The 27117-nt window shown below is 34.5% G+C and overlaps 1 protein-coding gene across 1 annotated transcript in view; it reads right to left on the reverse strand.

Annotated features, from left to right (window-relative positions):
* CCDC73 (coiled-coil domain containing 73) overlaps positions 1-27117 on the reverse strand; it is a 57558-nt gene that overhangs the window by 16750 nt on the left and 13691 nt on the right. Inside the window, exons 3-11 of the mRNA XM_056354422.1 lie at positions 26549-26620; positions 25736-25771; positions 23778-23852; positions 21670-21708; positions 14894-15029; positions 12005-12084; positions 5839-5967; positions 5438-5497; positions 2743-2847 (exon numbers count right to left, since the gene is read on the reverse strand). Of these exons, the coding sequence (XP_056210397.1) occupies positions 2743-2847; positions 5438-5497; positions 5839-5967; positions 12005-12084; positions 14894-15029; positions 21670-21708; positions 23778-23852; positions 25736-25771; positions 26549-26620 (732 nt within the window). The remainder of the gene's footprint in view (positions 1-2742; positions 2848-5437; positions 5498-5838; positions 5968-12004; positions 12085-14893; positions 15030-21669; positions 21709-23777; positions 23853-25735; positions 25772-26548; positions 26621-27117) is intronic.

Genomic DNA, 27117 nt, shown 5'->3' on the forward strand with positions numbered 1-27117 from the left:
ACGTGGATGTAGGACAGAGGATAGGAATAACCTTCAGACCCCATTCATCACAAGTGTGATTCTACAACCAATAAAGACTAAGACTAAAGCAATCGCTCTCAAATTGGCAGGAAAGTGGGTAGACCCTTCAAGGTATATGTTCAGCTCTCTCTTTTTTAAGTTTCATTTGTTGACACCGCAAAATGAACAGTTAATGTCTTATTCACTGGAATATCCTGGTAATTGTATCAAACTGTCAGCCAAACAAGTAGCTATAAAAACCAACAATATCTTATGACTACTGTTTAAACAGACATTTCTGACAAATCAAAATAACCCCCTGAGTTCATATGGAAAGAACAAGAACACGTGACATTCACTTTTAATATCGCATTGTATTTGGATCATGTTGTCCAAGGGAATCACTGCATTTTGCACATGCATTTATCAGGTTTACAAAAAAATAAATCTGTTGAAATATCTAGCCACTTTTATGTTTCCAGATGTGATCTCTCAAAATCTTATCACTCGTATGTGCTTATATAAATGTTTTGAATCTAATTATCATTCTCAAGTGAGAAAATCTTGGGTTTGAGAATGCAGAGAATGTTCTCACAAAACTCAGCTGAGATCAAATCTTAGCTGATCTTAAATGCCACAGTGAAGACTAAGAAGGAATATTTACATTAAAGTAAGTATTGAGGAGTCCTTGTATAGTCATCAGAGCTTTCAAAGGTTGAATCAAGAGCCTCTTATTAGTTAGCCATATCTTTTAACACCAATTTCATTTAAAGTACTTATGCCTGCAAGAAATTGCCTTTGAAGATCACACTGAAGCTTTGCTGACTAGAAATAGTTTGTCCTGTAGCTAGAAAAATAGAAAACCTTAATACCATCTCAATGTCTAATATAAACAGGACCCAAATCAAAGCAGGCTCTCTAATCAGAATTAGTATATTTACAATCAGAAATTAATTGTTGGCGTGTGCAGGCTGCAAAACAGGCTTGTACTTAATTCATACCTTAATAACAAGAGAACAATCTATACTTCTCTTACACTTGTAGACATTTATGTGAAGTCTTCAAAGATAAGATTCACACATACCATTCACAGTTTTAGCTGGAGTTTTAAGGCATACTATAAACTTTATTTGAGGTGGGAAATGATAGCTTAGAAATACTATCAAAAAAAGCACTTTTAGAATACCTGCTATTCAATAATCCTGACACAAAGATCCTAAAGGGTCTCCATATCACAAAAGTCATCATCAGTAAGTTTATATACCAATTAAACTATCTTGAACTTCTGGTTTAATTTACAAAGTCATTTCAATAATCTTAAAAAATAAAATGCATGTTACCTTCTTTGACAAAACAAGTATTGTACGAATAGCAAGTAATCCAGCTGTTTCACTGGACCCAACATATAAATAACAGAGGCTTTAGAAAATCATGTACTTTAGGCAATTCTACAGCCTAGAGACTCAAATTAATCTTTGTGAAAAGTTTAAAACATGCTAACAAACCACACTTTTCCCATTATACTGTGCTTTGTCATTAAAAATTATTTTTTAAAAGAGCCAATCTACAAAAGAGAAACGACTTTTTTCCAGGTTGAGAGGCATCTCTTCTTGGTTCTAGAGCACTCTGAGATCAAAGAATTTTAAATCGTGAAAATCCCACTCACACACTAATATAAATACAGGAACCTTGACACCTGAAATTAGTGACTTCTATTTCTCTTCCAGTCACTACAGTTTTAGCCAATACTACAAAGCAGGTACTTTAATTCCTAGTTTCTGATGGAGAACATTACTCATCTTTAACCCTACATGTTTCATCAAAATGCAAAATTAATGTATTGATATTGTGGCAGAAAGCAAACTGCTTACATCTATTAAAAGATAAAGTAAAGGCTTATGTGAAGTGAATCTAATCTCAATTCAGCATAGAAGCATTTACTTAGAAACAAAATATACATGCACACAGGAAGTTTAATTTTAAATTAACTGAGATTCTAGTTCAAAACCTTGGCCTCACAAGCCAAGCAAAGAGTGGAATAGTTGTGATTATGTATGGACAAATAATAAACAATAATTATTAATAGCCCGATTAATGGTTGTACCTGAACTCTGCATGGCACACCTGACCGGAACAGATATGACCTTAATCTTTAGTGCCCTGTAGGCCAATCTGACTGCTAGTGTCATTTAGAGTCTAAACTGTTCTGAGCCACTTTTATATGCTCAAAGAGGAACTGAGGAATGCTGCAACTCCACACTCTCCATTGTGCTACTTACCACCTCTAGCATAAACATGACACCAGACAACACAGCAAGAAATGGCTTAGGATATGCTCTTTTTTAGGCCCTCTGCTCTAACAATGCTGGGGACAAGTCTGGTTATGAAGATCTGAAATTTGAAGTATTTTCCAGAAAAGGAATTTATACCTATATGAAAATTATAGGAAATAAAAGTCATAATATTTGATTTCAAAATACTTGAAAGCAACCTCCAATATGTTCTGGTTTTACCCTCCAGAAATGGCTGATAAGAATGGCAACCGTGATTTACTTTAGGGGGAGAACTAGAAGAGGGAAACCATAGCCTGCACTTCAAGGTTCATGCTGACAGTTAAGGAGCTGAGGGAGCAATGGAAGTGAGGTCAAAAGTTCTGAAAAGCATACAGATGTCTTTAACAGCCCTGGACTTAAATAATATATAACAGATAGTAGTAGTTTGTCTAATCAAGAAAAATCTGACCTGATATTCTTCTTTCAGTGCATTTAACTCACTCTCCATTCTAATGTTCGTTTGGGTTACTCGCTGAAGCAACTCCTGCACACATTGTAGAGAGCTGAGAATTTCCTTATTAATACAAACAAATTAGGATCCATTGAATAAGATTTTGTTTCTGAAGTTTAAACATTAGATATTTTATGTCTTTTAGATTAACATATTTGGTTTTTATTCTGCCAGTGTTTACAAAGTCATGTATATAAATGCAGTCCAACATCAACATTGGGGAAGGGCTTCTAGGAAGAAAACAGAACTCCTCCAGGTTTTTCTGGCCTTTTGCCTTGGAGAAGTTAACATTATTATAACTTACCCTTTTTAGAGAATTTTCTTAAAATTAAAATCCATTGACACTTTAAACATACTTGAGTGCAAATCTGAATAAAATATATCAGATCCAACCTCAATGAGAGTTCAGTTAATCTAACAGAATAATTTTATGGTACCACATTACAGTTCTGGCAATTATGAATAATCCCAGAGAAAATATATGACAGGCAAGTAATCACTTCCATTAATGAATCGCCTTCATATGACAATATTCTGTATCTCCTGAATTAAATCCCAATAAATGTGAACTACCACACATTAGCTTTACTTCATATGGTGCAGCACATCAGATTTTGATGTCACTATCTGAACTTTTGTGTACCTTCATCAAGACTATATTGTTACTTCAGGAAGAATAAGTTCTAAAAAAAAGAAAAGAGCCACCCAAAATGACTTGACTAAAGTAGTATAGATTTGCAAACGCATGGGTGCTGCCGTTAACTTTGTGGCAGTTAGCTGAAAACATGGATGAAATGGAGGCAGAGAGTAATTTTTTATTAAACATTACAAAACACATTTCAAAAGATTCAAAGACAGAAGGAATGATCTAGCCAAGCCAATCCATACTCCCCAAAGACCAGAACAGCAGTTACTAAAAGATGACATCCACAGGAAAAAAAACCCTGAGTTTCAGGCAGATGACAGTCTTAAATGTGCTTAGTTGCTTCAAAATATATTGAGAGGAATGAATTGTTAAAACAAAGTATTTTCACATACTTGCAAAGAGCTTTCAAATTTATCTATTTTGGGTTCTATTGTATACAGCTATCTACTAAAAATAAAATCATTATTTTGGGTGTACTCTCATTCCTTTTCATGTATGTAAATTCTTACACAGAAATAAATAATATTCTTGTGCTGAATCTTAATTTATCTTCCGTTCAGTTTACATCTTGAAAACTGAACTACAGAGAGCTGGAATGGCTTGCCCAGTGTCATCTGACAGGTCAGGAGCAGAGATGGCCATATCTTTTAAATCTAGTACAGTGTTCACTCAACTAGACAAGATTGCTTCTCTGCATGCAGTTCAGTGTAAATCAGCTATAATTTAGATATTATATTCAGCCTCAGTCCAAGAACCACTGCCAACATCAGTTAGTCCAGATGGTGAATTTGTAGTGCTCTCATACAGAAATCCAGGTCTTCTAACCCAAGTTCTTGGAGAAACACAAAGTCCACCTCTATATTAGAGCCCTTCCCAGATTTATACCAAAGCCCTCCATATGGTAAAACCGTCCACCGACCCTAGCAATTCACACAGGTGAGAACAGAAAGAAAATAAAAGTCCTTGCCTTAGATAATATATATCAAATATCCATATGAATTATGCTACAAGTATCTCCATATAAATGTTTTTAGTGCATTCAGGGCTGTGGGAGTAATGAGGCAGGAATGTCTCTCCTTTTTTCCCCTGTGTTTATTGGCAAGTATTTTTAAAAACCAGACTCAAAATGCAAATATGCTTTCATGGGTTGGAAGTGTACTGTTGGATTAGCCTTCAGTGAGTGCTCACTGGGTGTGCAAACAAGCTACTGCTTTGGTCTCTCCCTGAGAACAAGAATGATACACTTCTCTGACATGTTTGGCTTAATGAACTGCAGAATGAAAATTCTACAACTGTTTTAGGAAAAAAACCCAAAACCACAACAAAAAACCTGCACGACCCCCACCCCCTTTTTATGCTTAATATTCTGCAAAGCAGTATTATGCTGTTGTTACAGGGAACATAATTGTTTTGCTTGTTTAATTGTTTAATGCTTGACTCCATGTACCTTGGTTTGAATATCAGGATTTGCTCTGGAACGTATCTGAGTTTGCAACAAAATGCAGTCTTAACTCTGTTCAGCTATGTACAGGTATAGCTTAATATTCTAAATGTACATGCTTTGTATGAATGGAATATGATTTCCTCTGTATATGACTGACACAATTCCAATTCTACCTGGTTTGAATACCAGCAATATTATAGCAAACTGTTATCAACCAGAAAAGCAGAACAGCAAGCATGTTGAGCAAACCTTATTGCTTATTTGTACTGAATTGATATGTAAACAACTGTTTCATGGGTATACCAAATTTTTCCCATCTGAGTTCAAAAACAAAATTTAAGACTTGGAATAAAGTGTCAAACAATGGACTTTGTTCTGGTAATAAATTTTCTAAAGACTGTGGAGGAAGATCCCATTCATGTTAGTATTAAAATATTTCTGAAGAGTAAACAAGTGAATTTAATTAGTTTTAGTAGTTTAGTATAATAATTTAAGAAACTTAAATAAGAAATATGGCATATATATTGATGATTTTAAATAGCAAAGTTGTACTAACAACTCACCAGCTTTTCTTCTTTAATGTGAGCGTTTTGTTCTTGAACTTTTTTACTAACTGCTGTCTCCTTAAAAAAAAGAGCATGAAGAACATGAAAAGGCATTTAACATTTCTGTGTATTTTCTTTAGTAATATTGTATTAATGTATTGTATTATCGTGAGGCTATTTAAAGAAAAAAATATTTTGAAATGTCTTATCTTTTTTTTTAAACTATAAAATTATACTTATATTGATAACATATTTACTTCCCTAGAAAAAGTTCTGGAAATAGTTTTTTTATATTGTATATGCAGTTAGTAGAAAGGAATCATTAATCTGTATATGTCAAAGATCATTGCCATGATGTTTGCTGAAGAAAGAACAGAAAAGTATTCACCAAAACCTTAAATTTGTTTAAATCAAAATACCATTCTGATCTTTTGTTGCAGTTCTTGAAACTGTTTTTCCTTTGCTGCAAGATTGATGTTTTCTTCTCCCACCCTGTACTGAGATGTGACCTTGGACCTTATCAAGTCTGCAGTTACTTTCTTCAGTTCCTTAACACAGGAAACACATATAAATAGTTCACCCAGTATAGGCATTGCAATTCAAAACAAAGACAAATCTTTTAAACTATCCTGAGTCATGCCCTACTTCTAAATAATGTATGGAAACAACAGAATAAATTGGAGGAACTGAAATTCATAAGACTGACTTGCTAAACTTTAAACTTGTCACACGTAGCTAAAAGTTTCTTTTCAGAGATGAAACATTATTGTGCTAATTTTACTCTGTTTGAAGTATTCATCATACTTAAGCATTTTGTTATTTTCTCTTCCAAGAAGTCTATTAGGAGTGGATGTTGAGTTCCTATTGGTAAAACCTCCTACACAGAGATATACAATAGGAATAAAGTACCTATTATAACTACTGTGCATGTTCCTGGGAATCAGGAGGAAAAAAGGAAGAACAGTGACTATCTGGTAAAAACAGGAACTGGCTATAAATCTGCAGGATCTTTGCTTTTCCTGAAACATTAATTACTTAATCTCAGGAGAATGCTAAATTAATTTTATATTAGAGGCTTCTATGACATGATTTTCCATCTAAAATATGCCTTTGATTTTATAGTCTTTATTATCTTTTAAATATCGTGCCTTCTTTTTTTTTTTTTTTTTTTTTGGTATCTGTTTTCTAACTGGTTTATTCCAAGCTCCTAGTGGAGCAAATAAACAGCAAATGCTTTGATCTCATTAAATTACAACTTATAGTTCCTGGAGTCATAAATATTGTGCCCTGTTCTCCCCCACCCCTCCCATTCTAGTACGAGGTAGTCTGTTTAATATCGCTCTCTCCTTGAGCGCTCTGACGTTTACTTAGACAAATCGCAGAGGTTATGAATGCTGTTCACAGATAGTATCAAGAATTCTTCATGATGCCATAGTGGTGAACCAAGCATTCAGAATGGTAATAGTTTTATCTAACAACTAAGTCCAGTCTGTTTAACTTTTCTTCACAAAACTGGAATTCCATCTTATCACAGACCAATGGTTTAACTGTTCTGGACAAAATCATATAACAGTACAAAGAAATAGGGAAGATTACATTGTATTTTAAATTTACAAATGTAAAGTTTTACAGAAAATAGAAGCACAGGTACTACTTTTAAATAAATCTTTTTTTTTGTTTTTTTTTTTTTTTTTTCTAGAGGCTGCATTTCTTATGTATTTTAGGCATAAATAAATCTAAAATGATCTAGTAAGTACTAAGTGGGATTGCACAATCAACTGTAGAACCCAAAGACAGCAAAGCTTTAGAATTGTGATATTGTGCAAGCTAGTAAAGCTTTTTCCATCTTCTGCCATGAAAACATGTATTAGTTGTAGTGTTTTTACTGGAAAGCTCTGTGATGAAATATGCAAGGAGAGTTCCTACATTTAAGGGGCAGGAGGTTCAAGCAATTTTAACTTTGTAAAAGCAAAAAGCTGCACTGTGCCAACCTTTACAGAGAACTACATTGATGGTATATAGAACACAGCTAACAGGTTGTGTGCTACACAAGCAGGTGCAAAAGCCCACTATGGGATCTGATATCATATATTTTCCAAAACTCAGAGTTTATTGTGTGCATAAAAATCTTATTACTTATTTTGTTGTGGAGAAAGAACATGTCACACTAAGTAAATCATGCCCTTGAGGTAGAAAAAATGACTGGATTTTCTTCTTTGTATATAGCAGGTGAATATATATATAATACATCTGCAATCAAACACAGATCTGCTTATCTAGCAAAGCTGTAGGCAGAAAAAAACAAACCCAACAAACAACCAGAAACCAACACAAATCCTAAAAGAACCAACACAAACCCGACCACAAAAAATAACGGGAAGGTTTTCTATGGTGAGTGAAAGCAGAAACTATGTAGCTCTGAAAATAACACAAAATCATTTTATACATACATAGGTATATTTTCTTGTATTCTGAAATGAAAAAAAAATTTCGCCCCCAGAGGCTTTGCTTCTTTTCCTAGTAGCTTTCTGTCATTAATAAGATTACCGGTAGTATTCAGAACCCTATAAATTAAATTGAATCTGGAAAATAATTTTATCAGGTTTGGGGGAATGCTAAGAAAGAATGATAAGGCTTTAAACCTTTTCCTTTGATGTGTTGCTAGCAGCCAACGCTTAGGGACATGGTTTCAGAAACACTTCAAGTCAGCACAAGTCAAGAGTGTCACAAAAGAAACAGTCCTGCTCCTTAAACGTGTTCTCCTTTTGCCAGTTAACATAAGCTAAAACTTCCCCTTTCATTTGGTAAAATGTAGTTTTGATCAATACAAAGTTTTCATGCTGCTTTCCCTCAAGGCCGCACAAACACATTTGCCAGCTTGAAGAGGTGGTATGGGACTGGAAAAGCAGCCAGCGCAGGCAGATGTAACCATTTCCCAGAACAGTGCTGATATCGTACACAAACTTTAACTGTATCCAAAATCACAACTCTATCTTTTCACTCCCTTCTTAGATTGGTGCAATTGTCTTGTAATCTTTCAGGCCTTGAGCAACATAACTCTCTTTTTAAGCAGCAGAATGAAAGACACGTTTTCCTTGGCCAGATTTCATTGCAAGCATTTTCATAGTGATTGAAAAGAATGCCACCACACTGAATATCTCAATGTTCAAATCCTAAAATAAATGTTGCTGAAAAGGAGGTTATGCCACAGTGTGTTATGATAAGACTTAGGAACTGGACTTGTAAGCGGGCAATGTCAAGAGAAAACTACAACCTCTCTAAATAATATTTTTTCCACAAATCCCAGAAGACTAAACCGGTGCAGCCTGGACCTCAGCTTAACCCAGGTTTTACTGTTGTATATGTTTAAACATACCCATCACATACTTGTAATTTCATTACAATTGGAGATTATTTTTATCCATAAATGCTGAACAGCATTCACTAACTTTATATTCCCTTTAAGAACAAATGTGTGAGATCATCCTGGTCTGAGTCAAAGTAATGGCTGTGATAAGAGCTGACAGCCAAATCAAGATTTTCGTACTATGGATAGTCATTCCCACTCCAGCACTGAGTCTATACAGGAAAGAAGTTTGAACCCACAAGTTGTCAGAGCTGTTAGAGGTCAGTCAAGTCTCCAAGGCAGATAAACCCAGCTTTCCAAGCTGTTCCAACTTGTGCTGACTTCTTTCAGTTACGTAGCAAGTGAAAACCAATTGGTAATCCCTCTTTCAAACTCTCTAAATATCAAAAGTTTTCTCATTGCTTTGTACCTCTTGTAGGTCCCTTCAGCTCTGCAACAGATACATTCCCCAACAAGGGAAAACACTTGACTGCTCTAAGCTCACTTTTGCAATGGTTAGGCTCATTACAAGGTAACCACAATGAAATGCAACTAGCTCAGGACGCTACTTACTTGGTTCAAGCACATTTTCTCTATTCTTTTGCAGTGACCCAAAACACGAGCCCACAGCCCCTCACAAACAGAAGTTGTACTGAACTAACACGTGCCATTACAGATACAGTTCAGAAATGCACCCTCTCACTACATAACTTTCCAGAAATGTTTAAAAGCAAACTTGAAATAGGGAATATTGAAAAGGGGCTGTATTTTTTACTCTATTGTTCATTTTTAACTGTTTTTACAGAAATTCTGTGTTTTGAGGAAAAAGGCATGTCTTTCTATTATATACAACTTTTTTTTATAAAACCATATTTGCAAATAAAAAAAAGCCTCACATTTTTTGCAAAATAAGGCATTGCCACAGCAAAGTTCTGTGGCACTACATGAATATTAAAATGCTAAGAAATTAAATTCCAGTTCAGTTTTCTGCCATCATTCAGAATAGGATGGTCAAATACTAAACAACCAATAAAAAATTCAGAAACAACCATGATAAAGGCATTTCCTGGTGAATTGAGGAAGCCAGATTAAGTTTCAGTTGGCCCCTTCTTCTGCTTATTTAAAAGTATTTTATTTAAAATGCATCACCCATGACCATAAGAATCAGGAGTATAGCTGAAAAGAAATAATGGATCAAGCAATATATTTGATTACTGGGGTACATAAATCACTATCAGTCTCTCTTATGCACCTCTGTTACTCACAAATTTTACCACGTAAAATTTTTTTCTTACCTCTCAAATTACTTACCCTCAGAGAATTCCAAGTAATTAATTATTCTTGGTTTCTTAACAAAAATCAACAAATCTAATTTACTGTGATGCTTAAAAATTTCTAAACCTCCTAAATTTTTATATTCACAATATATTACAATAGAAGATATCCTGCATTTTAAATGAATGTCCCTCTTTTTGTCACATAAAAATTATTTATCCTTTTAAAAATGAATTGTACAGTTGAAGTGTACCCTATGTACACAAGACAAAGTTGCCCTCAGACTTTCATGGCTATGATGTTATTAGCATTCCAACAAATACAGCTTTTCTATAGAGGAAAGTTGTTATCACCGACAACTTCCAGTATCTTGCTGTTGCTCTTCCATCCATCAAATATTTCAGATAAATATATATAGTTTTTTATATATAATACATATAACCTATCATTTGAGTTATACAGCTAAATAAAAATCTCTAAAAGCCATATAACCTGTGATTTAGAAAATGAGACTTATTCCACTGTTCTGCTTTACTGTTATTGTGTTTCTTAGTCTGCTTATATGATGGTAGAGTTCTGAAATCTTTGAGACCAGTCACTTCAAAACTTACCTTTTCGACACTGAGGTTTGCCATGTTATATTCTAGTACATAAGTGAACAAATCTGGATTGAATTCCTGATTATTCTTTACTGTAGCTAGAATATTTTCACATATTAAATATAAAAACTAAGCAAAGCACTAAAGAAAGTAAGAATGAAACAATCCTAAACTGTCTCTATTTCAAGATAAAAGTTAATTTTAAGTCAGGCTTCTAGAGGCATCATACTCCAAAGAACCTTTAACCATAAGAGGCTGTATGCTCTTAGAGTAAAGAAAACAACACTAGTTTCAAGAAGAATTTTCAAGTACTTCTGAAGAATTTTCAAGTACTTCTGTACCTTCAAATCTCATTTTTCAGGCACAAAAATGGCACATAAAAATCCAATTTTTGATCAATTTAACCCAAATATAAAATAGTCATAGTCTCTTTTCCTCATTTACAAATTATCTCCCCTTCCCCTTTTTGTTTTGCAAGAAATTAAAAAAAATTTGCAGATTCCATGGTAGTCCAAACAGTTCATCCAGAAGCTGGGGATTAACATTAGGCCAAGAAGCTGAGAACAATCATGCATTTGTTCCCTACCTAAAATCCTGAGAGAATCAAACGGGAAAAAAAAGTAAAATATAAAGATAAGGAGATGTGAAAAAGATGTGGTATGGAAAGATACTGAGTTTACAGGACAATTTTGACGTCAGAGGGTCCCTTTGCTTTTCTCCTGTTAACACTTAAACAGTTCAAAGGGAAATGAGAACTTTATTCTTCCCACCATTACATATGCTTAAGAGTGCAACTCAGAAGCGTACCTGGCAAATACCAGTTTCTGAATAGAAAAGGGCAGAAAAGAGCTTAATGGCCAGGCAACTTCTTTGTCCATAGTATCACTGTTAGCTAATGTCTCAGTTCCCCTGTGACAAAATTCTCCCATTTCTGATGAACATTCAGTTACACTTTTTATCCTACATTCAAGCTACCTGCTTGCTTCTATGACAACTACTCTTCAATGTTCTATCCCTCTTTGACTAAACTGAAACACCATTGCTACCTTTCCATATGAGATGGGAGAAGCAATGAGAACACAGCGCAGCAGAGTAAGAGAGGCTGCTAATAATTAACAAGAAATAAGTAGGACACTATAAGGTAAATAAAAATTCCCAAGTTACAGAAATTACTCAGAGCTGCTCCAATTTTAATTGTCATTCATCTGAAGTATCTGTGCACAACAAGGAAGCATAGCCCAATGTAGCCATTAGTTATAGAAAGAAGAACAGTTCTGCTGCTTGTCCACTACTTCTATTCTACGGTAGCTTGTAGAAGTCCCAAAGAATCCCAGATATACATTCAGAAATGCATACTATACTTACTTCCTTCAGATTACTTATTTCAGTCTCTTGTCTTTTATTCACTGATGTTAGCTTCTTATTAAGCTGTACTGCTTCCTGTACTTAAAACAGAAGATAAAACAGGTAAATAAATAGTTTCATATTTGAATGAATATTTTATAACTGCAATGTATGTGTATCAAATTTATAAAATAATTAAACATCTTTATGGAAAGAAGACGACTGAAAATATGACTCAACTACTTTCTCTGTACAGTGTGATACTACACTGGAGGATGACACAGGTGGTACCAGTTGTTCTATACGTCAAATGACTTTTCAGTATGTTGGTCTGCCTTTTTTAAAATTTATTTGTAATTTAATTTTTAGTGTCATTTGATGTCGCTTTATTAAGATCATTTATCTGTGAACTTTTAATCTTAGTTTTGTTTAACTAAAGCTTTGCTTGAAATTTTCTGATGAGTTTACTTTCAGAGGAACACAGAACATAACGCAGCACAGAAATTCACATAACTGAGTTAACAGATGTACAGAGTTATATGCATACAGGACATGGAAGACTGCAAACAGCAGAGGATAATGGAGAAGAAAACTCTAGGAATAATCTCTGCCCCTTTTAAAAGGGAAGGGAATTCTCTCTTAGACTTTATTGAGGCCAAGATATTACTGGAAAATTGCTGGAAGTTTCACAATGAAAAGCTGAAGATATTCACTGGTCCCTGTACTTTTTCAGTCACCTCTATTCAACCTTAGTATTTTAATCCTCTCAGGTCTCTCTTCAGCCTTTTCTATTCCCTGTTTCCTCTTCATTCAGTCCTAATCTTTTTTCTTTTTTTTTCTCAAAAAGCTTCTGGCACAACACTTGAATAAAGAACTCCAGACACTCCATCACACCCAGAAAGTCCTTTCCTTTTCTGTTAAAGATGATAAGTGTCATGGAAAACGATGGACGACAGGCTTACAATGCAATAAGCAGTTTTGCAGTTTTATGTGTGAATTTGTGCTTAACAAATGAAAATACTTAAGAATGTAACACATATCTTCTGATACAACTTAGAAAAAACCCCACGGAAACAAGCAAACAAAATGTGGTAAAATTGTGTCTTTCAACAAGAGTCATGTTCACTCTCTAGCTTTAAAATACTAATACTGGGACATTGGTTAGGCAATAAAGTTTTAGATTTACAACAAATTGTGGTATTTTCCCATACAGCACTGTTAAAACATCAATTTTCACTTTCTTGTTTCCCTACGTACTGCTTTAATACAGCAGATAAAGAACAACAGTTTACAGATTTAAACAATTTACATAAAAAACGGCTTGTAGATTTTCTGCCTGACTTTTCCACTGACTGCAGTTTCTTGTTCAGAATTTACAAGTTACCTACATGCCCATTGCATATCTTACTGCAATGCAAATCGAATTCTCTCTGCAGTAAAAGACACACTGGAGTAAAACTGGTGAATAGATTGGCTTCTGGAATAGAAGTTTGTAACATATTTAATCTTGTCTAGAGGTTGATTTTGAAATTACTCATAAATATAAGTAGAAACATGGCAAAAAGCATTTATATATGCTTCAAATAGTGTAAATACTGAAAGTAAATATTATTTCTCCATGAAATTGCAAGAAGACTTTTCTGTATAGAAGAGTCGCACCCAATATAAATAAAAAGGAAAACACAGGAATGTTTTCTGTTATTTTTAATATTAAATATTAGCCTATTTTAAAAAATGGAATACAAAAAGGTATCGAGGTATTGATACATCACAAATAGACATAGAACATGTTACCAAGTTATTCAAACTTACCTGAAAAGATATTTGATTTCAGGCAGAGAAAACCCAAACTTACAAGCTCTGGTATTTGAGAATGTGTTGGTGTTTTGGGCTGTGAGGTTTTTTGTTTGCTTGCAGGTTTTTGTTTGTTTGTTTTGAAATATACAAATACTTCTCCCTTTCCTTGAAAAAACAATACTTATTTTTATTTACATGCTGTGTATGTGTTTACACGGATGAAAACTTCAGGCACACAAAACAATCTGCAAGTCCATATTCTACACATACACTGTGATGTTTGCATAGAAATCTTTTACTTTGTTATGAGAAACAAAGATTTCTCTCTCAAATTAATAGGTACAAAACTTCATTTAAATGAGGTACTTTTATTTTACAGATAAAAATATATATTTATATAAAAGTACGTGGAATAATATTTCTGTGTATTAGTAGTTTCACAAATAATTCTGTTATGTTTCATCACATGAATGGGGATATGGTAAAGATGTGTAAAGCTTAAATAGACGTAGTGAGAATCTACATAACAATGATAACTGCATAAAATTACTCATACCACCCTATTAATTTACTGGTTTTAAGATGTTATATTTGTGTACAAGAAAACAATTTTTATTATTTCATTAATGTTTTCTGTCCATTTTGCAATATTAAACCTACTTTTAAAAGGCTTTATTTTCCACTATTTGCTAATTCCTTTACTTTCAACCTCTCATTTGAGCTGGTACAGCTGTTTAAGTTGATTATGCTGAATGGCAACAGGAAACTGATCCAAATTAAGTGTAATTTATTTTTTTTTAAAAGGGTGGGTCTGCTGCTGGATTGTTTTGAACACAAATCAGCTCCTTGCTATAATTTATATGCAGTCACACACACAACTGCAGTAGTGTATCAACAAATTGCAGAAGAGGTACAGGGCCTGTGCTGCTTAACCTGGCATTGTCACAGAAAGAAACACTGAGGAAGCTACTGAGGTACAGTAATTGTCAGTTGTTCTATTTGATGCTTGGCACAGGGGAGCTGATGTTTTTTCTGAATTGTCAGGTTTCTCCAACTCGGAGTTTTCGATACACAGCAAAAACAAATGCTGGAGGACATTTAAGACATACATACCACTGTGCTCTAGTTTTCCATGAACACCTTTTATGATTCCAAACTGACACGCAAGAGTGGCATAACACCTCTCAACTTCATTCAGTTTCTTATGATGCTCCTCTTTTGCTGTTAAGTGCATCTGTAATTTTTGATCCTGTTAGAAACATAAATGAAGCACCTGCTTAACGACAGTAACTCGTATGTATAAATCAACTCTCCCAATGCTTTTTAATGTAATAGCATACATGCTGAGACACAATATCTCAGTTGTCTATTTCATATCTAATGATCAATTCCCATTTCCAAATAGCACCCCATACCAAAGACCTTCACCTGTGTGTTAGATTATCAAAAAAAAGCACTTTAGCATATTTCATTAAGTTGTCCCATGTATTTAGGAGAACTTTCATGTAAACATCTGCAGTATTGTATTAACTGTTTTCAAATCCTGGTGTCAAGTTTTCCTTTGTTATGTGATGTAAACACGTTATTTAATCTGCCATTGTACTGTGAACATAGCCTAACATGCTAATGCTGCCTGTGGTTTACACTCATCCTCCTGTGCTACCACTCAGTACAGCATTACATTCTCATATTCCTTTGATGTATGATGTCCATGCAGTTTAATGCAGTTCCCACCCTACCTCAGTTATTCAGATTGGGGCTGTACCTGCCCACATCTTTGGCTGCAGATTCAAAACGATACAGCAGCTTCAGCAGCAATATATTTGTACCTCGTTGCCCTGGCTGCTTATTTGTTCCTTCTCTAGTATTAAACCAAATATATCATGCTCTCAGGTCACAGCAATGCAACAAAATATGGGGCCCAATTAAAAACTCTAGATAGCTTAAATCACAGCTCCCACAACCCGTTTGTTGTCTCAGCACCTTGACGGAGGAGCACAGGGCAGAAACAAGTAAGTGGCTGGAGGCAGGTAAGAGTAGGATCTCCTTAAACTTTGGCAACAGTGCTAGCACATGCATCATGAAAATAAAGCCTACAAATGTTTATGGTCTCCTGTTACATAACAGAAGCAATTTCTGATGCAAACAGTGTTCAGTCTGCTTTGTAAAGCCACTAGTAAAAGTACTGTCTTTCTTTATGGTCTTAAACGCTTTCCAGCATAACATGGTTTTAATTAACAAGGAAAACTTGTTACGCCATATTGCAATACAAATGCAAACAAAAGTAGTGGGCTTTTTTCAATACAGCATTGTTCAAAGTATAGGGCCAGTATGATGACCAAGGGATTTGAGCACCTGACATGCACAGAGAGGCTGGGGGAGCTGTGACTGTTCAGCCTGGAGAAGAGGTGACTCTGGGGGATGTGATAAATGTGTATACATACTAGGGGAGGGGGCAATAAAGACAACAGAGCCAGACTCCTCTTAGTGGTGCCCACTGACACAGAGTGAAATACAGGAAATTTCACTTAAACCCAAGGGGGGGAAAAGTTATTGTATGGGTGGTCGAACATTGGAACAGGTAGCACAGACAGGCTACAGAGTCTATCTGTGCAGATATTAAAACACCTGACTAGACATGGCTCTGTGCACCCAGCTCTAACTGAGCCTGCTTTGAGCAGGGCAGGGTCAGACTAAGCCATCTCCAGAGATGTCCCGCAGCCTCATCCATTCCAGTTCTGGGATTTTTAAAAATGACACAGAGCAATGCCAATTAGGAGAGAAAATTTGTGCATTTGACAAACCTAAATAAAGATTTTCAATATACTTGCTGAAACACAGAAGTGCATCAACTAATTCTAAAGAGTGGTGGTGACTGATTTAAATTAGTGAAACTAGTGCAGATTCATTCCCTGTGCTTCCCAGAAAAGTGTAAGTAACCTTTTACTGAGTAATTATTAATTCCTCAGTATCAATTATCAGATGTAGCATCTTGAAATTTGATGAATTCACTTCTACTTTAAGATTATGTATCAGGAAGGGGGGGGCACATTCTAACTACTTTTGTACATTCTAACTACTTTTGTAAGCATCTAACACTGTATTTTTATTTCTGTTAACATATTGGCCCAAGCAGTATCTTATTGCTATGAACCCACATGGTCATTAAGTAAAAAGTATAAATTTAACGAATTTTACCAATCTCTCCCTTGTATTGTGAAGGAGTGATTGAAAATACATGTTCACAGGAAACTATATTCAGTGACACGTGCACTTTTTTTAAAAGTTATTATATTTTTTTCATATACACTAAGTTTTTTGTGTTCCTCTTTATACTGTATTATTGTTAATAGCTTTTTAAGTATCATTTTGTCAATTTTTCAATTAATTTTCTCTGAAGAGAGTGCGATAAATTAATCCCTCAGAAAAGATATGCATGTATTTAGACACCTAATCTATTTATAATCTACAATAGAGTAACACAGCAACTAAAATTAATTGGGCCAAATTCATTCCTGTGTGTAAATTTCAAGTTGCACAAGGACAAATCTGGCCCAGTCTCTGTCTTCTGCAAGGCTCCATTTCCATACAGTAACAAATGCAATACATGTCCAAGCATCAGAGGATAATAAAAGCTGATAGTAATCAAAAGAAATGACCAACATAAGGCTAGCAAAACAGAATATACAATACAAATTTCTCATGTTTTATAAGGTATGAAATTAAATACACTACAGCAAATGGAAAGTCATAATGGAAGCATTGGCAAAGAAACACCACCACTTACAGAATCACTACAAGGAATGTAGGTTGTGAATGCTCGTATACTTCCTCTTTTTCTTAATCATAAGTAAACTGTTGAAGACCTGTGCTTAACTAACACTAGGATGTAGATATTATAACAACAACAACAACAAAAAAAAAAAAGGGAAAGTTATATTTGTTTTTCCTGACAGTCATTTAGGTATATTTATTCTGAGAGATTAACGAACAGGGAGGCACTGCTAATCTGAGTCTCAAACAAGTTGTGGCAAGATCTGACTTTTTTGCACTGTCTTTTATATGGATTTTTCTTAGCCTTCTCCCAATTTCTTTCTTAAGTCAGCAAGACAATGTTAGTCCCTCCTCCTCACTAGAAAAGTAGAAATATACTTTAGTTATTTTCCAGGGCTCTTTCCAGTGAGAAAAGTAATCAGCCTGCTATATCCTCAAGAGTTTTATTAAGAGCTTACCACTTGCCTAAATATGATTTTTGATGACAAGCTGCACTCCAGGCTTAGTGCACAGTAAAATAAAAGCCTGAGTATGTGATTCTTCTGCTCACAGTGAAATGGTCTGAAAACATTCTTCCACAGAAGACAATCAAGAAACACCAGGAGACACTGTAGGACAGGGAGGGTATGACCCTGGAGCTGGAGTAAGACCCACAGAATCTTGGTGGTTCTTCCTAATGTCTGATACTGCAAGAACAGGAATTATTGCCCTGCCCTCCACCAGTAATAAAGATAAGCTGGGATGGGGAGTGGAACTGATTGTGGCCATATGGTTTGTTGAGGCACAATGATTTCTTGGTGGAACTAGACCAGAGAAATAGCTCAGGGTCAGGTAGGTGACTGGAGGAAGACAAAGAGGGAATTGCTCATATCTCAAAGATATTCTGGAAATTGAGCCACTACTCAGAGTGACTCAGTGAAGCAGAAGGTGGTAATCGGGAGGTGAAAGTGTCAGAGAAACAAAGATGTAACGGCACGGAGACCTAGGGCAAGAGCATGTCAAAATTATGCCAAGGGTTACCAATTGCAAATCTTTAAAATACGAAGATTTTTCCACAATAGTTCCTTCAGTTGCCACCATTTTTCTACTTAAAAATAATTATTTTTAATTTATACTGTATCACTGCCCTCCCACTGTATTTTTAAGCAACAGAGTATAATTACAGGCAAATTCCTAAAATATATGGAAGGGAAATAAAAATAACATTCCTATCTTAGATTATTAAGAGAAAACCAACATTTAAAAGTACATTTACTTAACATTTTACAGCAATTAATTTTTCATTAATTTGGCCACTACTTCTATATTAGAAAACTAAATGGTGGCAGAGAAGCTCTCAGGAAAGGCCTATACCATTTTAAAAATATCCCTGACATATTTTGGCCTTTGCCAAGCAGTACTCATGCAAGCAGCTCCTGGGCACAGTTCAGGAGGCTGCTGAGAACAATGCGGGTTATCTGGATGCAGCTCCCCTCTTTTTTGAGGAGTAGTAGAGTTTAATGAACCTAGACCATTTCATATCACTTGACTGCAGCTCCATTAAATGATCTCACAAACGTAGTTTACAATATAAACAGTCAGCAAGTGAAATTAGACTAATTACCAGTCATTCAAAGAGGCAGTCACTCCATCTACTTTACTCACTAATATTGATGCACCTTGTAGAGAGGGGATGTCTCTCCTTTGACTATACAGATATCTTGCACTCTAAATTTGCTCTTCTGAACTGCACACAAGATTTGATCTATAAACGAGCCAACACTAGCCTTAATCTCATTCTTGTCTTTTTTATATTTTAGCACCAAGATATATATTTAAGATTTAGGTACTGCAGAAGACAAATAACTCTAAATGCTCACTCTCTCAGAGATGCCCAGGATCAGACAATGCTAGTTAACAAGGGAACACATGAACAGATGCTACACCTGAGTTCTAGCATTCTTCATTGTATCACCTGCCAGGAAGTTAATGAAGGAGGAAACCAAGACCTGACCAAGGCCATTTTCCTCCAGTTATTTCTTTATTTCAGCAGCAAAAAAAATAGCACAATACAGAACCCATATTCAGGCATATTCCGTCAAGACAACTAGCTTTGTAGTAATCATCCTGTAGCCGCCTGACTGCATGAGTGCTACTATGCACTTGCAGTGAGGTGCAAAGTGACTACATCACACACAATAATCAACACTTTTACAATGGAAACAAAGGAAAGATGGAAGAAAAATGAATCCTTTATTTCTTTGTCTCTATACAGTCTATCAGTATGAAACAACAAAATACGCTAGAATTTTGGAATAGCGGATATCAGCACTGAAGTTTTCACATAAACTCAACTGGATAGCATGCTAAAATATGATGTATATGCAAAATACTAACACTGCATATACTAGACTAAAAAAACAGAATTAAAGGAACAAAACCAGAAAAAAATGCTGCATCAGTAAAGGGGTGCTCAACCCCAGCACACACGAAAGCTACTTTACTGAATGGCAGGGCTTCTAAAGTGCCAGATATAAACTAAACAGCACACCTGCTTACTTCCAAAACACTGGCCAAGGCATGATCTAATTTGTCTTAAACAAACTTAAAACTAAAATAGAAATGGGTCTCAAACAAATTAATGGTTTGGAATTTCATCCATTTACTTTTAAACATTTTGCTATTTGTGATAACTGACTGCAAGTCTACATGGGCTACTACTACTTTGATCCCTAGAACACCCTTTTATTTCAGTGCAACTACTCAGAGAGTGAAGTTGATAGAATTTGATCTGGTCTCAAATTGTATTAGCCTGCTACTGCATAAGGTTGTAGGAAAGAATTAATTTCTGTTTACCTTGCATATTTTTATTTTCATCATTTCATATCAGACCATCTTCTATAAATACAGCCAAACCATATATTATGTTTAGTGCTACATGCAAAATAAGATTTCTAATATCTTGTCCCCGCTGAATAGCACTTTTAATAATACTCTGTATCAAAGTCACAGTACCCCAATGTTTTAAAAATAGTCAAATAATCAATTATTGAAAAGTTTATAAACATAAGGAAAGGAAGATATTCAAGCAGCACAGATGCATTTCTAGCTTACAGAAAAGGTGTTGTGATTTAAATATTCTCATTCATATGGAAGACTGAACTTGAAAGTTATGAAAGGAAGGTAATATGTAAAATGACCTAAATGTAAGTTCAATATTTTTTTATATTTTAAACATGTTTTTACATCAGATGCATTTTAAGAATAAATACAAGTTAAGAGTGAAGTAAGATAAAACACATTTATGTTGCCTTTGATCTTTAACTTGTAGCCTTATCTCCCAGGTCAGAGGGCACATTATTCAATTTCACCATATTTTGTGTAAAACCACTGTAGCGTTGAAGATGACTTTCAGTACAAATGTCATGGTACTTAAAGCTAAACTGGACGCTAGTTTTTTGAGCTTCTTAATTAAAATCACAGTTTGTAATGGTCTGACAATATTATCTTTACTCTTTCCAGTTGAGCAGCAGAATTTTCACAGCATTTATTCAATCAAGCTTAGCAGTTGTTCTGCAGCTCACTCTTTCACTTCCTAAAACAGACAACAGGGTTCAGAGCAACTCTGCTGTCACTCTGTATAAATTTATTCTCTGTGTCAAAGGGTGTAAGCTGGACTGGATGAAATCTAAACTGTTCAGGGGAACTGATGTTAAGAAGTAATTCTGAAGAGTGAAAAAAAGGGTGAGAGGGAAAACATCAGTTTTTCTCAAAAACAAAACTAAAAACTGCTTGGAATTCTCTACTACTTCTTTGAGACAAATATGCTAAATGTTATAAGAGTAACATAATTACCTTATTCAAATCTAATCTAGAAAGGCAACAAATGAACCAATTGTACTTTAATTCAGGGAGAAAAAAATCCACATGCTAAACAGCAGCTATCACACTATAAAAATCTGAAGATGTTGTATTTGAAAGTTTTTCAGATTCAAAGCTGGTACCACCTCTTTTGGTTATTTGTAATAATTATCACATATCACTTAAGAGTTGGTTAGTATTTGCATTATACTCTAAGCAGATATTCTCTTTTCTTAAAAGCTGTTCCTTATTTTTTACTTTTATTAATTTCTTACCATTTCGTTCAGTTTCTTTTGTAAAGTGTATTTTGAAATCTGTGAAATGAACAAGAGATTCATTAAATTGTGGCTATGTTTTTTTAATGTCAATCTGCATTTTCATACCTACAATTTAATTGCATTTATTGCCCATCCAATACAGTAATACTGGGTTCGAATTAATGATTACACTATTTCTTTTATTATTATATTCAATTTACAAAATTTCAATTCAATATTTAAATGATGTAAAAATTCTTTACACAAATTGTTACTAGAGGAGTTTTGAAAAATGCATAAAACCTTGTGTTTTCTGAGATGTATCAGAAAAATAACATGTAAATGGACTACAGTCTGTAAACTAGACTCTTAAAAATAACCAGAGAAGAAAACAGAGATAGAAATGAAAGTATTCCTCAAGTCCTAGAGGAATGTAAGTGTGTTCCCTGTTGGAAAAAAGAATTCTCGGTAGATATTCTAAATGGCGGCATACAAAGACACATTGTACCAGTCTTGCATGCTTTAATAATATAAGACTGACATTTGAAGTCATCAACACTATTTCTCATACACCACTGACATCAGAGAATTTTAACTTGTATAATACTTAAGATTGCAAGAGCTTTAGTCTCTATATCTCTTAGAACGTTTAAAGAAACATCAACAATGTCTAGGGGGGGAAAAAAGAAATGTCAAAGAACCCTGTGTGTAAATCTTACACAGAAAATACTATTTCTAGGGAAAAAAAAACAACAATCTAAGCCTAGAAAACAATAATTTTAAGGTAGAATTTTGGCTCTCCTGGATAGATAAGGCTACAGAACCAAATTAGAAATTCCTCACTCTTATTTTAGGCTGATTTCCAAACAAATTTTTCTGGGTCCACAGATTCATTGCGACCTCCTGCTTCCTCAAGCCACAGCAGAATTTCCTAGATCTGAACTATACTGCTACAAAAATATTTGGGGTGTGAACATTAAACTTTTAATATTAAGCTTTTTTTTAAATTTCTGTTTTATCTTACAAAAGAAAAGCCAGTGGAATCTTTCATTATCCTTGCTGTCCACATACTATGCTCAGCAAGCCATGGAGGGATGTTCTCCATCATCTGTGCTATGCCAAGGTTTGATCAAGGCAACAAAACCCTTACAGCTATTGCACAGGAGGCTGGCCATGGGAATAAATTTCTTTTGCCCCTAAAATACCTTCAGTGTTAACTAAATTATTAAACAGTCTGATACCAGGTAAATGCATCCCATTATAAGAGAACATTAATTGGAACCAAACATGTTGCAAAAGAATGGGTAATAATCCATTATAACCATTTTGTTTTCAATAGAATTATTATCCCACTTAGTTTGGGGTAGAAAAAAATTAGTTCCTGGCAATACCTGAAATCTGGCAATGCATTACAATGCTAGTGCTCTTCTGTGTTGAGTTCTACTCTTTTAATCCATTTTCAACATACCTGCCTTGGTCTTTAAAAGAAAACCAAAGACTAGCTACATCTCTATGTCTTCCTTTATTTCAAGTAACTGAATCACAGTCACAACTGCTCCAACACCATGTAACAACACAAAATACAATATAGAAATAAAACCAAGTGGTACCAGGGTAAATTGTGTGTTTATCTGACAATTTTACTGACAAGCAGGCATTGGAAAGCCATGGATTAAGCAACAAATACAGAAACCTTCTAGTGAAACCAAGGAAAATAATGAAAAACACAGGTACCACTGTGAGCCGGAGGCCTAGTGTAAATTCTTGTTTCTGTTTGGAAGTCCAAACCCAGTATTTCCAGGCAGTTGAGAAATAAGAAGACAAGAATAGAAAAAAAGACTATGGAAATGAAAAAATGCACATTTCACATGCTATTTGGATTTTTACTGAGTCTGCAGATCTTCTGGAGGAAAAGAACTTTAGGAGGAAGGCTGACTTGAAGTAGTCTTGACACTGAAGGTTAGAACAGAAAGTCAATGTTGGAAAGGGAGATGTACATGTACTAAAAAGATTGAATAAGGCAGCCTTAAAAACCCTCTTAAAACAACTATTCTTACCAGTGCAAAAACCTAAAACCAAAACACTTGCGTAGCAAGGGAAGTTATTTAACAAAAATAGTAATTTACCTGTAACGCTTTTAAGGCTTCTTTCAGTCCATCAATTTCTTTTTCTTTTGTTTCCACCGCAAGTTGATATTTTCCCTTTCAACAAAAGTGGTACTTCAGGATTTGGGCAGAATAAATGCTTAGGGACATGGTTTAGTGGTGGACTTGGCAGTCCTGGGTTAACGAGTGGACTTGAGGATCTTAAAGGTCTTTTCCAATCTAAATGATTCTATGATTTACAACAAATTTATCAACAAGAATGTTACAAAAATAAAGCACTACTCTGCTATGACAGAACAATTCATAGATGAAAACAGGTGAAAATTCAGCTAAATATTTTTAAAATGTACATATATATTGCTATAAAAAGAAAAGTGAAAACATGATAGTATATTTTCATCACTTATGACTAGCCAGCAAGTTTAAAATTTTTCTGTTCTGGGAGAGACAAGCCTGACAAGTGCAGAATTAATGTTACTTCAGTTTAGAATAAAGATACTAAATAACAAAGAAAATATCAGGTAAATCCATTTTATTATCTGCTGTAGCAGGGTCTTCACAGAAAAAACTTTCTCAGTTTTTCCAACCCACGGAAGATTAAACCATAATCTGTTATCACTAGAATTACTAAACACATGCAAGCCTAAAATATTTTATATTTTTATATTGATATAAAAAGATATAAACACCCTTAAATATGTATATGAATGAAGTCAAAGGACTTCAGTGAAATTAAATCAGGTAAGAATCTTGGGCAGCAATCAATACAATGGAGAGCAGAATCTGATATCTCTGAAGATATCAGAGAACACACCAGGGAAAACAAATGCAACCATTCAACCACCCCTGTGTGTTCTAGTTGTTTCTGACATTGTGCTGTCTGTGCAATCCCCTGAAACCACCTTGATGAATAAAAGTACATATAATGTAAATTGGAGCAAAAATTATTCTTTGTATTCAAACTCTGTCCTGAAGCATTACAGTTTAATTTATTCTTTCAGTTACTTTGTTAAAAAGCACTGAAAGTGCTATTCAATTCAATGGAAGCACTTAGAGAACAAAAAAATAATCAGCACACAGTTTAATTCTGAAACAGTAGATGTCACAGAAAATACAAGTCAGGGACTACTACATAGGTGTGGACAAACAGGGTGTCTCAAAACAAAAACAAAAAAACCCCAACCTCCAAATGCAAGCAAGAAAATAACTAAACCAGATAATATAAATGCGGTAAACCAAGTTTACTTTGATATACTTTCAAACCAATTTTACCAGTTTGCAAATTTCTGTGCAAGTTCTTAGGAAACATATAGCATACTCATCCATTGCATCTTAATCACTAGGAAATTTAAGTGAAGCAATAGAGTCCGCATGCAGACATTCATTGACTTCACTGTCTGAAACAGGCTCCTAGTGTATCAAATGCAAATCTTTTATTCAGAAGAGGAAGCAGGCACTCAGCTTGGCATAAAAACCTTATGTAGTTAAGAAAAATCCCATAAATTCATGCTTAAGTATATCTTACTTCAGTTTAGTTCAAGTTCCTTAGGAGATCAGCTCAGGTAAGTCAGTAAAAGCCCTATTAAAATCTTCTTTTACTAAACAAGTTAAAATCGTTATTTTTCACTAGTTCGTGGTAAAAGGCTCATGATGATTTGTACCAAACCCCCAAAACAAAGTAAATATTGCATAGCTTCAGTATAGAACTATCAAAGAACACTTTTACCGAAACTGATTTTTATCATAAGCAGATTTTAAAGTGACATTTCACAAGTAAAGTTCTGTAGAATATAAACAAAAACCCCAAAGTAATATAGGCTATAAGGAAATTTATTTTGCAAAGGCCATATTGAGAAAAATAATGTAATTGTAATATACTTAGTTTATACTTAGAACATATTTGATAAGAAAATTATAATGCCATACAAATTGTGTGCTTCATTGGATGACAAGTAACAAATAATTGTAATGCAGAGTACCTTTTCTTCCTCCATGGCAAAGATTCTTGCCTGTAACTTGATTGTCAGTAGCAAAAAAAAAAAACAAAAAACAAAAAACAAATCAACACTGCGCATGAGATTAATCTTATTCATGCAACTTGACAAGACAATATAGTTACATTACCCTGCATAGTGTACTTCCTGGAGGTTTTTTTCTTTAACTATAGCTACCGTAGAGTCACAAACAGCAACCTTGTAAATCACAAATTATTTTTTTCAGGAAGAAAAACCTGTTTAATTTCTTTTTTGTGTGTGATATGACTGTGATGCAGCATTAGTGAAAAATTCTTCATCACCGTATGCAACAGCTTCAGTTCCTATGACTGTTCCCTGCAAGTTCTTTCAGCATTCATATTTGCTGATTATATATTATAGAGAAAAAAACTCACAACCCCAATTTGAAAGACTGAAACACACTTTCAAATGTTGAACAGAATAAGTTATATGGCAGTTCTTTTACAATAGTTTATGAATCTAACCTTGAAGAGTACGTGCCAACTAAGAGATGGGGGGGGGGGGAAACAAAACCGATTAAAAGAAGCATTATCTTCTCTAGGAATTTTTTGAAAAATAAAAATGAAAAATTCCTGAAAGCGTGGCTTACTGAGAGGAACTGTCAAAATACAGGCTTTATACTGTGTCTGGAAGAAAGAGAAAGACCTGATTTCTTTGAGCTGTATATTCTAATATTGATATGCAACAAAAAAAATTTTAATACCAACTGATAACTTGCTATTATGCCATCATATTTTAAAATCTCATTGTCAAAGCGAGAAGGCCTTATTTTGCTACCTGTTTTTTAAAAGCTGCCATTGCTTCTTTGTTTTGTTGGTGCAACGTGTCTGTCTGATGCTGCAGAGTTTCCTGCTCATGTGAAATAACAATAACATGTTTAAAATGTTATCTTACAGCAAACGATACACATAGTATTTCAAGAAGAAACCTGTTTCCTTGTCAAATATTTTTAGAAGGATGTGACTGATTAAAAAACACTGAAGACTAAAGAGAGACATTTGTTAACTGGTAATCATCTTTTTGGTAGCAGCTTCTTTTTAATTCATAATGGGTAACAATCCCACATCTGGAATTCAGATTTTTTGTTGCTAAGACTTCTATAAACAGCTCTTACCAATCCTATCAACCCACAGAAGCAATCCAACACCCACTGCCATCTTAAGACAGCATCCTGACCAGTTTCAGGTAGTTATAATAGAATTTTAATTATATTAATTTTAATATCCATTAAAAAGTACAATCCCATTAAAAAGAACAATCTGTTATTCTGTTTTTAGTTAAATTATAGTCATTTGACAAACTACATGAAAGCACTGAAGGAGGGCAGAAAAGACGAAGAATAAGGC

This window comes from Falco biarmicus, chromosome 10 (genome assembly GCF_023638135.1).
Source record: "Falco biarmicus isolate bFalBia1 chromosome 10, bFalBia1.pri, whole genome shotgun sequence".
NCBI classification, from domain to species: domain Eukaryota; kingdom Metazoa; phylum Chordata; class Aves; order Falconiformes; family Falconidae; genus Falco; species Falco biarmicus.